This window comes from Sorex fumeus, unplaced genomic scaffold, assembly GCF_029834395.1.
Source record: "Sorex fumeus unplaced genomic scaffold, SorFum_2.1 ptg000095l, whole genome shotgun sequence".
NCBI classification, from domain to species: Eukaryota; Metazoa; Chordata; class Mammalia; order Eulipotyphla; family Soricidae; genus Sorex; species Sorex fumeus.
The window spans coordinates 12,261,886-12,275,590 of NW_026606152.1; the positions used below are offsets into that span (position 1 = coordinate 12,261,886).

The window sequence follows — 13,705 nt, forward strand, 5'->3', positions numbered from 1 at the left end:
TCACAGAGCTTTGAGCAAGCTCTGAACACCTCCTGGTGTGAACCAGCCCCGCTCCCCACACAATAAAATAATGTTAAAATTTTACATGTGTTAATATATGTGCTATTTAAGGCTCTTTTGGTTGCAAGCCCAAGGGACCCAAGAAAGTTTAAACAAAGAGTTGTTGGGTTCTCATTATAGTATAACACAAAATGAATCAGTAGGTGCCAAGTGTAATGTGATATAAAAAGAACCATTAGGTAAAACTGAATAGACACAGTGTGAATAGTGGGTACTATTGCAGGGTGATGCAGAGGGTCTATTGTTGACACTAAATTGACATAGAAGGAATTGGTAAGTGCCACAGTAATGCAATACAGAAGTATAGAAGTATACCTAGCTTTGCTTTCTCAAAATGCACTTGTTATGAAGTGCATTTTTTTAAAAAAATGAGTTATTTCATCATCTATTTTGTGGATGTGCACCAAGTTAGAAGTTGATGGTAGGTATAAATGATGCCAAGAAGTGGAGTATGTTTGCTATCAAAACACACCTGGTTTTGATTAAAAGACTAGGTTTTTAGCTAGGAATGACAGTTTTTGTTGTGATTCTCTACTTGTAATTGACTTAAATACTGTTCTGTGCAACTTCATGCCAACTTCAATTTCTGGATGTTCTTATCACCCATTAATCAGATACTACATAATGATGCAAAAGTAAAAGCTTCAAAACTGTTTACGAAAATCCAAGGCTAAAACACACACACACACACACACACACACACACACACACACACATACACACACACACGGTTTGCTTACCTTTGATTTGATAGTTTAAAAATAAGTCTACGTATGAAGTGCAAAATGAAACTTTAATACCACAGTCATAAATTAACATTTATGTCCTACTGAGTTTGAGGTTTTCATCTTGCTTTTTTCCACTTGTTCATTTATTGAAAGGTTCCCCGACACCTTTCAGATCTTCTTACTACATGAAGCCATTTATTCTCCTGATTTGGTGTATTTTGTAAGGAACTTTTTAAAAATGGCAATGTTTGTCATTTCATTTTAAAAGTCAATCTTACTCTAAAGAAGTGAGAACAAGTGATAACCTTTTGATCTGTATGTGTGCCTGCATGCATCCTTGCAGTCTTGCATTCATGTATATTTATAATAAGGTCATATGTGATGATACTAATACACAAGTAGTAAAATTAGTAATAATTTAGTGACTTTAGGTCAAACTGTTAATTATGTCATTTATACTTTGCTTTGAGTAAGTGTACCATGCTGAACAATTTCAATTAAAAGTAAAACAGAAATATTTGGTATTCTTAATATGTAGCTATAAATTTATGAGAAGTATGGTACATTTATTAATTTTGCTAATATAGATGTACACATATGAGCTGAATATATATTACACATAAATATGTTAAATTTTTGAAAATTATATTTTTAATGAAAAGACAGACTTTAAAGTGGAAATTATTCACTTACCATTTTATAGTCTTTTCATAATATGTAATTTAATGTATATTTTATCATTTATTTTTCATTTAAGTCTATACTTAGCATTTTCTGTATATTATTTGCTTTCAAACATTTAACTCTACTTCATAATCTAACAAATTGACTAGTCTTTTTTTTTAATTGACTACTCTAAAATTTCTTTCTTTTTTTTCTCTTTAGAGCCCGGCAAGCTACCGAGAGTATCTCACCCGCACGGCAGAGCCTGGCAAGCTCCCCGTGATGTATTCGATATGCCAAACACAGTAACAACAAAGTCTCCAATAGAGACGTTACTGGGCCCACTCGAGCAAATCGACGATCAACGGGAGGGCCTAATATTTATTTATTGAATCACTGTGGGAAAAGTTACAAAGCTTTCAAGATTAAGTCTCAGTCATACAATGATCAAGCACCTTTCCCTTCACCAGTACTTATTTTTCACCATCAATATACCCCCCTCCCACCCCTCCCAATGCCTGTGAGGCAGATGATTTCTACATAACTCTCTCTCTACTTTGATTACATTCATTATTTCGATAAAAGATGCACCATTATTGTTTAGAATTTCCCCCCCAACAATAAGAATTGCTGAAAAGGCATTGTGAAATAATTTGTTATCTATAGCTGGTTATGAGAACCTAAGCTCTGAGGCTGCGAACGAACACCTTGCTGCTGGGGGAGGGTGGTTGGTGGGGTGGGGAAGAAGGCGGAAGGGAGCAACACCCTTTCCCTCCTCAGGAGGCATGGCACCGTAGTTTAACGCATAGTTTATTCCCTTTTCTGCTGCAAACTGCCGGGTTCTGGATTAAGTCCTTTTGCCTCTGAAGCCATGGCCATGCCGGAAAGCCGCTCATGGGGGGCCTAAAATTTATTTCTTCATGGTTTTCAACTTTTAGTCATTAAAGATAATGCTTACTCAAACATATTTACATATATATTCATTTAATTTCTTTGGAATAGACTTCCAGAGATTATTTTATATTCTAGTTCATCATTTCTATTTATAGTCAGATCTATTCATAATATCTAATATTATAATTACTTTCTTTTCTTCATTGCATAAAGGAAAAAACAACCATTTAAAAAAATTTCTTCAGGGCTGGAGTGATAGCACAGCGGGTATGGCGTTTGCCCTACACACGGCGAACTTGGGTTCGATTCCCAGCACCCCATATGGTTACCCGAGCACCGCCAGGAGTAATTTCTGAGTGCATGAGCCAGGAGTAACCCCTGTGAAATGCCGGGTGTGATCCAAAAAAGAAAAAAAAATTCTTCATAGATTTGAAATTGTTATACACTCCTACTCTAATCTGCATAAAACTGAATAACTGTAAAATTTGTGTCTATTTTCTGATCTTTCCTAAAAGGATCAATATTTGTGGATTTATTTTAAGGCAAAAGCTAGTGTGATAGTAAAGTTTTTAATTAGATAATTTAGTAGCCAATGAAATATGTTATTTAGTTACTTCACATTAAATTGAGTAATTCGATTCTATTTTTTAAAATCTATGCAAGTGTCAGCTTAATTTTCTGCCCTCTGAATCTTTAAGAACTTGTTCATTCACTGGAGTACTGGAATCTGAAAATATGGTCACTGTGTTTTAAATGACATGTAAAATATTTTGAATAACTAATTATCATTATTATTACTGCTTCACTGTCAAAGCAATATTTAATTTTTTAACTGAAAATATATTATTAGAGTAAAATACATATTTTATTTTATTAGACTCACAGTATGTCAGTACTGAAAAAATAAGTGCTCTTCTGATCTCTTCTAACTGTGTCCTTCCTCTCTCACCCCCTCCCTCACTTTCACCCTTCTCATCCCCAAATCCTTCTTCTGTGATAGATGGTACTAGAACAGTACACTACAGCCACAGAAGGTACCCACGTAGAAAGGCCAGAGAACCAGTATGTGTACAAAATTGGCATTTATGGCTGGAGGAAGCGTTGCCTCTACCTGTTCGTCCTTCTCCTACTTATCATTCTCCTTGTAAATTTTGCCCTTACAATTTGGATACTTAAAGTGATGTGGTTTTCCCCGGTAAGTATTCTTTATCCAGGTAAACATGTTGCTTGTATGTTCTATTACATCATCCAGATTGTATTGGTATAAAGTTCCTTTCATATAATTGATGGTACTTTCTTGTCTGCATCAGAGTTTTCCATAGCAAAATACATGTTTAACATTTGCTCTTCTTTTCCCCCTTGTAAAAAATTCACACTGATCTATATAGTACATTTTTTGTTTCCTTTTTAAATTTTTTAAAATTTTTATTAGTGAAACACTGTGAGATACAGTTGTAGTCTTACAAATGTTTGTGCTTGGGTTTTGATTATACAATGTTCAAATACCCATCCCTCCACTAGTGCCCATTTTCCACCACCAATGATCCCAGTATCCCTCCCACCACCACCCCATTCCCCCCATCCTACCCTGCTTCTGTGGCAGGGCATTGCCTTTTGTTCTCTCTTTTGGGTGTTGTGGAGTGAAATAGAGGTATTGAGTGGCAATCATGTTCAATCTACAGTCTACTTTCAGCATTCATCTCCCATCCTGGGTGGATCCTCCCAACACCTTTTACTTGGTGTTCCCTTCTCTACCTGAGCTGCCTTTCCCACCAGAATGTGCGGCTGGCCTCCAAGACATGGAGCGAAGCTCCTGGTACTTATCTCAACTATTCTTGAGTTTTAGTCTCCTATTCTGTTACTTTATATTCCACAGATGAATTCAATCTTTCTATGTCTGTCCCTCTCTTTCTGACTCTTTAACATAGCATGTTATTTTCCATGTAGAACCACTTGTACGTAAATTTCATGACTTCATCTTTTTAACAGCTGCATAGTATTCCACTGTGTACATGTACCAAAGTTTCTTTAACCAGTCATCTGTTCTTGGGCCATTCTGTTTTTTCCAGACTCAAGCTATGGTAAAGAGTGTGGCAATGAACAAACAAGTATAGATGTCACTTCAACTATTCTTTTTTGCCTCTCTGGGATATATTCCCAGGAGTGGTATTGCTGGGTCAAATGGGAGCTCAATTTCTAATTTTTTGAGAATCATCCATACTGTTTTCCAGAATGGCTGAACCAGTCTGAATTAACACCAGCAGTGTAGGAGGGTTCCCTTCTCCCCACATCCATGCCAACACAGGTTGCTTTTCTTCTTTTGGATGTGTGCCAGTCTCTGTGGTGTGAGGTGGCATCTCATAGTTGTTTTGATCTGAATCTCCCTGACGATTAGTGATGAAGAGCATTTTTTCATGTGCCTTTTTGCCATTCATATTTTTCTTTGAGAAAGTTTCTATTAATTTCATCACCCCATTTTCTAATGGGGTTGGATTTTTTTTCTTGCAGAGTTCAACCAGTGCCTTAAATATATTAATATCAACCCCTTGTCCGATGGATATTGGGTGAATATCCTTTCCCATTCTGTAGATTGTCTTTGTATTTTGGTCACTGTATCTTTTGCAGTGCAGAAGCTTCTTAGTTTAAGATAGTCCCGTTTGTTTATCTCTGTTTCCACTTGGTTGGTCAGTGGAGTGTCATCTTTGAAGATACTGTTAGCCTCGATATTATGGAGGGTTTTGCTGACCTTGTCTTCAATATATCTTATGGATTCTGGCCTGATGTTGAGATCTTTAATCCATTTTGATCTGATTTTTGTGCATGGTGTTAGGTCGAGGGCTATGTCCATTTTTTGCATGTGATTGTCCAGTTATGCCAGCACCATTTGTTAAAGAGGCTTTCCTTGTTTCACGTCACATTTCTTGCTCCTTTGTCAAAGATTATATGTTCATATATTTGGGGCGGTGTGTAAGGATATTCCATCCTGTTCCATTGGTCTGCGGCTCTGCCTTTGTTCCTTACCATGCTGTTTTAATTATTACTGCTTTGTAATAGAGTGAGATTGGGGAGGGTAATGCCACCCGACATCTTTTTCCCAAGAATTGCTTTAGCTATTTGTGGGCGTTTGTTGTCCCATATGAAATTCAGGAGTGCTTGATCCATTTCTTCGAAGAATTTCATGGGTATCGTTATAGGAACCACATTGAATCTGTTTAATGCTTTGGGGAGTATTGCCATTTTGACAACGTTAATTCTTCCTATCCATGAGCTGGGGATGTTTCCATTTCCTCATGTCCTTTTTTATTTCATAGAGTAGCATTTTATAGTTTTCATTGTAAAGGTCCTTTACCTCTTTAGTTAGGCTGATTCTGAGGTACTTCATTTTTCTGGGGCATGATTGTGAACGGGATTGTTTTTTTCATGTTTCATGTCACTTTCCTCTCTCTCATTATTTGCATATAGGAAGACCATGGATTTTTGGGTATTAATTTTATAGCCTGCGACTTTACTGTACAAGTCTATTGTTTCTATGAGTTTCTTGGTAGAGGATTTAGGATTCTCGAGATATAGAAACATATTATATGCAAATAGTGAGAGCTTCATTTCTTCCTTTCCTATCCGGATACCCTTAATATCTTTTACTTGCCTACCGCTATTGCAAGCCTTTCTAGTACTATATTGAACAGAAGTGGTAAGAGTGGGTGTCCTTGTCTTGTCCCTGATCTTAGAGGGAAGGCTCTTAGTTCCCCATTGAGGTTAATGCTTGCCGTAGGTTTCTTGTATATGGCTTTGCCTATATTGAGGAAGTTTCCTTCTGAACCCAGTTTGGTGAGAGTTTTTATCATAAACGGGTTCTGGATCTTGTCAAATGTTTTCTCTGCATCTATTGATATGATCGTATCTTTTATCTTTACTTTTGTGGATATGATGGATTATGTTGATTGATTTCTAAATGTTAAACCATCCTTGCATCCCTGGGATGAATCCCACTTGGTCGTGTTGTATGATCTTTTTGATGAGTTGTTGGATTCTAGTTGCTAATATTTTGTTGAGGATCCTCACATCCATGTTCGTCAGGGATATTAGTCTATAGTTTTCTTTTTTTGTGGTGTCTTTGTTTGCTTTAGGTATTAGGGAGATATGTGCCTCATAAAAACTGTTTGGGAGAGTTCCTGATTTTTCAATATCCTGGAAAAGCTTGAGGAGAACTAGCATCAGGTCCTCTTTAAATGTTTGGAAAAATTCGCTAGTGAATCTGTCTGGACCTGGGCTTTTGTTTTGGGGAAGAATTTTGATTACAGTTTCAAGTTCTTTGATATTAATAGAACTATTCAGGTATTCTAGATCTTCTTGATTCAGCCTTGGGAGATTATAGGAAGCCAGGGATTTATCCATTTCTTCTAGGTTCTCTTGTTTCATGGCATACAGACTCTCAAAGTAGTCTCTGATGATCTTTTGAAATTCATTGGTTTCTCTTGTGATGTCCCCTTTTTCATTTCTGATTCAGTTTATTAGTGTTCTCTCTCTCTTTCTTTGTTGAGTCTTGCTAGTGGTTTATCTATCTTGTTTTATTTTCTCAAAGAACCAGCTCTTGGTTTCACTGACCTTTTGGATTGTTTTTTGGGTTTCCATGTCATTAATTTCTGTTCTAAGTTTTATTATTTCTTTCCTTCGGCTGGATTTGGGTTCCTTTTGTTGGTCTTTTTCTAAGATCATGAGCTGTGAAATCAAGTTATCTATGTAGGCCCTTTCTTCTTTGCTGAAGAATGCTTGCAAAGATATAAATTTTCCTCTTAACACAGCTTTAGCTGTGTCCCATAGGTCCTGGTAGCTCGTGTCTTCATTCTCATTTGTTTTCATGTATCTTTTGATTTCTTCCTTGACTTTCTTCCTGACCCACTATTATTATTCAGTCTTAAGTTGTTTAATTTCCAGGTGTTTGATTTGGTTCTCCATGTCTGTCTGATTAGCTTCTATCTTCAGTGCATTGTGGTCTGAAAAGATTATTGATACTATTTCTATCTTCCTGATTCTATTGAGGTATGTTTTGTGACCTAGCACGTGGTTTATTTTGGAAAATGTTCCGTGTGCACTGGAAAAGAATGTATTCTTTCTTTTGGGGGTGTAAAGCCCTGTATTGCTCTATTAGCCTATTAGCTCTCTCTCTCTCTCTCTCTCTCTCCCTCCCTCCCTCTCTCTCTCTCTTCTATTTTTCCTTCAAAGTCAATGTTTCCTTGCTGAGTTTTGTTCTTGTTGATATATCCAGAGGTGATAAGGTGGGATTGAAGTCTTCGAGTACGATTGTATTGCTAGCAATGTCCTCCTTAAAATCTGTTAGCAGTTGTTTTAAGTATTTAGCTGTTCCCGCATTCGGTGCATATACATTTAAGAGTGTGATTTCTTCCTGTTGTACATATCCCTTGATAAATAGAAAATGGCTTTGGCTGTCCCTTCTAATCTTTTTCAACCTGAAATTTATGTTGTTGGATACTAGTATGACCACCCCAGCTTTTCTGAGGGAGCTGTTTGCTTGCAGGATTGCTTTCCATTCTTTAACTTTGAGTCTGTGTTTGCTCTGACTCTTCATTTGTGTTTCTTGTAGACAGCAGAATGTTGGTTTCATTTTCTGGCTTCATTTCGCCACTCTGTGTCTCTTGATTGATGCATTTAGACCATTGACATTGAGAGAGATTATTGTCATGGGGTTTAGTACCATCTTTCTGTAGGGGTTGGTTGCATTTATAGGTGTTTTTCTTCTTCTCTTGCAGGAGCCCTCTTAGTCCTTCTATGAAGTTCCTGAGCTGTTGTTTATCTATAAAATGGTGTATTGTTCATTGAGTTTGAGTGAGAGTTTAGCTGGATAATGTATTCTTGGTGAAGCGTCCATTTCATTGAGTTTTTTCACTACATCTCACCATTGTCTTCAGGCTTGGAGGGTTTCCTCTGATAGGTCTGCTGTAAATCTCAGGGATGCTCCTTTGTATGTGATTTCCTTCTTTGACCTTGCTGCTTGCATTATTGTGTCTCTATCCACGGCATCCACCATGCTGACTATGATATATTTGGAGTTTTTTATTAGGATCTATTTTATCTGTCACCCTTCTAGCTCCTTGGATCTGGATGTCTGCATTCTTTAACTCTGGGAACTTTTCAGAAATGATTTCTTTCACTGTGGCTTTTTCTTTGGGGTTGCCTCCCTGTCCTTCTGGTACTTTGATGATTCTAATGTTGTTCCTCTTGGCGTCATCTTCTAGGTCTCTGATTCATCTTAGAGCTATTTTGAGGTCTTTTCCCATTGTTTGTTGTTGCCTATACAATTTTTGCTGCTCATCTTCAAGCTTACTGATCTTGTCTTTGGCTGTAGTAAGTCTACTGTTGAGGGCACCCAATGAGTTTTTAATTTCATCTACTGAATCCTTTATTTGTGACACTTCTTTTTGTAGCTTTTTTTATTTCTGCTTTCATTTCTTCCTGTATTTTCTTGACTATCAGTTCCACTGTTTCTTTCATTTCTTCCTTTGATTTTCTGGATGTCTGCTTCTTTGATTCTTTGAGTTCCTTGAACATCCTCAATATTTCATCTTGGAATTCATTATCAGAGATATTGTATTTGTGGGTAACCCCTGTTGAGGATTCAGGACTTTCATCATCCTCTCCTCGTAGTGGAGATTTGCGCTGTTTCCTCATGCTGTTGTGGTTGTTCAGAGGTAAAAACTTCATGTTCACTAGCACTGTTCCCTCTTATTGTGAGAATGGGTTCTGAATGAGCTCGGTCAATTGTGGTCACCCTTCTCCCCTTCTAGAATAATACGTCCTTCCTCTCAAACATTATTCTGTGACTTATGATAGGCATCTAGTGAAGCATTGGAGGATGTGCTCTATAAAAGAGGGCTTGTACAGCTTTTTGCGTACACTGGTCTTTTAATGGAGTTGGTGTAGTCCAGTGGATTGTTATCGTGTTGTGTTCGAGGTGACCGGACGTTTTGCACAGAATTAGGTGATATAGTTTGGGATATGAGTTGAGAGTGCTGGAAATGAGGAAAATAACCACAGCCACCTGCAGGCCACAATAAGTCCACGCCCACTTTTGAGGAAGTCACGCCCCTTGCAGTGGAGGTCACACCCCCAGCCTGTCAGGATATTGGTACCCAGCCCAAGGGCTTGTGCAGAAGAAATGCAGGGGGCTTGGTGGGTGGGTGCAGCAGAACTCTGGCGGGTGCCCTCAGGGATCTTCCGGGTTGCAAGCATTCAGGGCCACAGGGCAAGGCGGCATGGGGGCGCACAGACGGCCCCACCCGTGCAGAAGAAAGGTGGGGGATAGGTGGGTGGACATGCGTGGCAGAATTCTGGTTTTTTATTTTCTTGTGTAATGTCTCTGTGATGGGAAAGCATAATAGTTCTGAGTTCTTGGTTGATTCAATCAGTCAAGATTGTCTAATGAGTAGGCAGAGCAGTTGTACAGTGGGTAGGGGGTTTGCTTTGTAAGTGGTTGGCCGGGGTTCCATCCCGGGCACCACATATTCCGCACCCTCCCAATTTACCAGGAGGATTACCTATGTGCAAAACCCAGAGTAGTAAGCTCTGAGCAAAGCTCAGTATAGCCCAAAACAGGAAAAAGGAAACATTAGATTGTTTGCCTATTAAGTTCATTACTTTATTTTCTCCATTTTCATTGCAGTGCTGCAAATTACAAAACTGTTCATGATAGGTTTGTGCATATATTACTTGTAAAATCTTATAAATCATGTTTTCATTATCACACTAATATAGACTATCTACCTGGTGCTTTCTTATTTTTAAAAATGTCATTTGACATAAATTATTAGGTACAGTTCAACATTAATTAAAAACTTAGTAAATAGGGTCAGGGAGATACTACAGTGGGTGGGACCCCTACTTCGTACATAGCTGATCTGGTTTGATCTTTGGCACCTAATATGGTCCCCTAAGCCCTACAGGAGTGATCTTTGAGCACAAAGACAGGAGTAAGTCCTGAGCACAGTTTGGTGTGACCCAGAAACAAGTAAGTAGAATTTAGAAAATAAAATACCAGCAGTCCTAAGAATTTGTATTATGTTATGAACAACTTTTTGTTTTTAAGATAACCAGGGAATTTTATATGGCCTGATGAAATTTTGTGTAGCTAACACAGCGGTTAGGGCATTTGCCTTGCATGTGGCCAACCAGGGTTCGAGTCCTATGTCCCTCTCGGAGAGCCCAGGGAGCTACCAAGAGTATTCCACCTGCAAGGTAGAGCTGGCAAGATTTAATCTTTGGCGTATTGAATATCCCCGTGACATACTCGATATGCCAAAAACAGTAACAACAAGTCTCACAATGGAGACGTTACTGGTTCCCACTCCAGCAAATCAATGAACCTTGAAGAACAGTGATACAGTGCAGTGCTACATTTACTGTAAAATGTCAGAATTTTAAGAGAAATTATTGTCAGAAAGAAACCACTCTAGTGGACATCACAATTGGATTGATCTGCTCTTCACAGTGCTTTGGAGATGTGATGTGGCATAGCTGTTTCTGAGAGAACTTACCAAATTAATTCTGAAGTGGACTGGAATTTTAATATTCTTCTCTTTCCATACAATTACATCTATCCTACCATGGTTGTACAAATATAGGTGCATCATTTGTTGTTCTACAACCCTAGATATATCATTTGTTTTACTCCTGTAATAATAATTTACATTCTCTCATATGCAAAGATGGGAAATAATAATTAAATGTATTGCATAACTGCAATATAAATATATTTAACATGTTAAATAAGTAGGCAATGTATCATAAATTTCCAATCCTATAAATCAATATCTGTATCAACATACTTAATTGAGTCAGATTAAGTAGTGGGTTTTTTTGGCCTAAATTTTTAAAACAGTATTTTTGCAGTATCACAATAGCTCACTGGACAACTTCACTTCATGAATTTAGCACAACAGATGGTGTGTCTATTTCTATATATTAACTACATTTTATGTCTAAATTTAAAACATTGTGACATTTTGGTTCTCCCAAATGAATCAAAATAGAACTTTTCAGTGTATAATTTTTGAAAACCCTGTGAGGAGAAGGCTATGCATCAGCTTGCAATAAAAACCAAGGAATAACTATTAGCAAGTTACTAGCAAGAAGACTCTCAGTAGGGCTCTGCAGAGGGAAGAAGCCACTTGAGATCTGAAAGGACCAGACAGCCAGACTTTCCCAGGCCTTTGACCCCCATGACTGAGCTCTGTCAGTCACCTGTGACCATGGTGTGGGGTTGACACTCAAAACATTTTCTACATTCATAAAGAAGGATATGCATTAAACATGCGCATTAAATTCCAGGTGTACATGAATTGTTTCATTCACTGAATGTGCCCAGAAAGAAACATTGTATCTCATTCCATTGGTAACAATTAAAACCCCCTTTAGGTTTGTGAGCTTGATTCCTCACCTTTATAAATCTCACAGATGTGGTGATGAGGCAAAATTTTTATGTTTGAGAAATCTCTGTAGGATTTCATTTTGGTTTCATTTTTATTCATAAGTCAATGTCTTTTCTTAAATGCCAAGGAATTGGCATCACTCTAAAAGGACTTTCTAAAAGAGCTTTTTCCTATGGTATTGAATCTGAAATGGGAGAGAGAGAGAAATGAGTGAGAGGAAATGTTGAATATCTAACAGCTAGCATATATTTCTAGACATTCAAATTCAGTGTAAGAAACTCTCTGTCACCTACACAGTCATTGGTAAAGGGAGAGTAAAAAATCATCTTGCAAATTAGTCAAGTTTAACAAATCTTTCCCAAGTTTAACAAAGCTGTTTTGATTACAGCACTCTGGCAATAGTGTGGTTATTGTCCGTGTTTTAAAATTCCTTTTGGAAAAAGAGGGGCTGAAACAATAGCACAGCGGGCAGGGAGTTTGCCTTGCAAGTGACCAACCCAGGTTCGATTCTCAGCATCCCATATGGTCTCCTGAGCACTGCCAGGGGTAATTCCTGAGAGCAGAGCCAGGAGTAAACCCTGTGCATAGCCGAGTGTGACCCAAAAAGAAAAAAAAAGTTTTTCCATTCATAATTTTTTATTAGCAAGTAAACAAACCCATATGGACTTCTGTTAATTTTCCTTAAGCAAATATTTCATCATTAAATATTGATCATTAATGGAAGAATAGGGAAAGTACCATTCTAATGACATTTTATCAGTCCAGTTATTATATAATAAAATAAGTATAATTTCAAAAACTTAGAAAAGAATACAGATATATTAACAACAGAAGGAATTTTTTGAGTGCACAAATTTTCTAAAATCACTGTATTTTTGTTGTTGTTGTTGTTGTTTATTGTTGTTGGGCCACAACAGGAGATGCTCAGAAGTCACTCCTGGCTCTTCACTCAGAAATTATTCCTGGTGGTGCTTGGGAGACCATGTGGCATGCTTGGGATTGAACCCGGGTTGACCATGTGCAAGGCAAATGCCCTTCCTGCTATAATATTGCTCCGGCCCAAAATTCCCCCAGTTTTTAGCTGTCTAGTTTTTTAAGCTCTCAAAATTTAAGGAAAATTAATTGGTGCTAAGTTCATATAAAAATTCAATACACTGCCTATATAAATAAACTGTATTTTCTTCTTTAAAATATTTGATTTAGGAGCTGAAGAGGTAATACAGTGGGTAAAGCACTTGCTTAGCATAGAGTCAACCTGGGCTCCATCCCTGGCACCATATATGGTACCCCCAAGCTACAGCAGAGGTGATCACAGAGGACAGAGACAGTAATAAGTTCTGAGCATAGCCAAATGGGGATCAAAAAACAAATAAAGTACAAATATTTTATTCATACTGTATGATACCCAAGTTCTTACTGATTTTATAAAGGTATAGTTGTCTTACAAGATTTATATTTTTGGCAAATGAGAACATACTATGTTGCATATTATTTCATGATAATATGTTATGAAAATTTAATTTGGTGATATTGATTATTAAATTGTGCTTATATAGTAGTTTACCTTTATTTTCCTTTATAAAACCTATTTTTTAAAACTAGATTAAAACAGTTTAATTTTTTTTATTTTAAGCAATTTTTTTATTAGTGAAACACCATGAGGTACAGTTGTAGCTTTACAAATTTTTGTGCTTGGGTTTCGATTATACAATGATCAAATACCCATCCCTCCACCAGTGCCCATTTTCCACCACCATGGATCCCAGTATCCCTCCCACAACCATACCCCCCATCCCACCCTGCCTCTGTGGCAGTGCATTCCCTTTTGTTCTCTCTCTCCTTTTGGGTGTTGTGGTCTGCAAAAGAGGCATTGAGTGGCAAACATGTTCAGTCCGTAATCTACTTTCAGCCTGCATC

At 37.5% G+C, this 13,705-nt stretch overlaps 1 protein-coding gene across 3 annotated transcripts in view; it reads left to right on the forward strand.

Moving 5' to 3' along the window:
- SGCG (sarcoglycan gamma) overlaps positions 1–13,705 on the forward strand; it is a 112,974-nt gene that overhangs the window by 52,448 nt on the left and 46,821 nt on the right. For all 3 annotated transcript variants that reach the window (XM_056133051.1, XM_056133052.1, XM_056133053.1), the window contains exon 2: positions 3,346–3,540. In XM_056133051.1, coding sequence (XP_055989026.1) covers positions 3,346–3,540 — 195 coding nt within the window. The remainder of the gene's footprint in view (positions 1–3,345; positions 3,541–13,705) is intronic.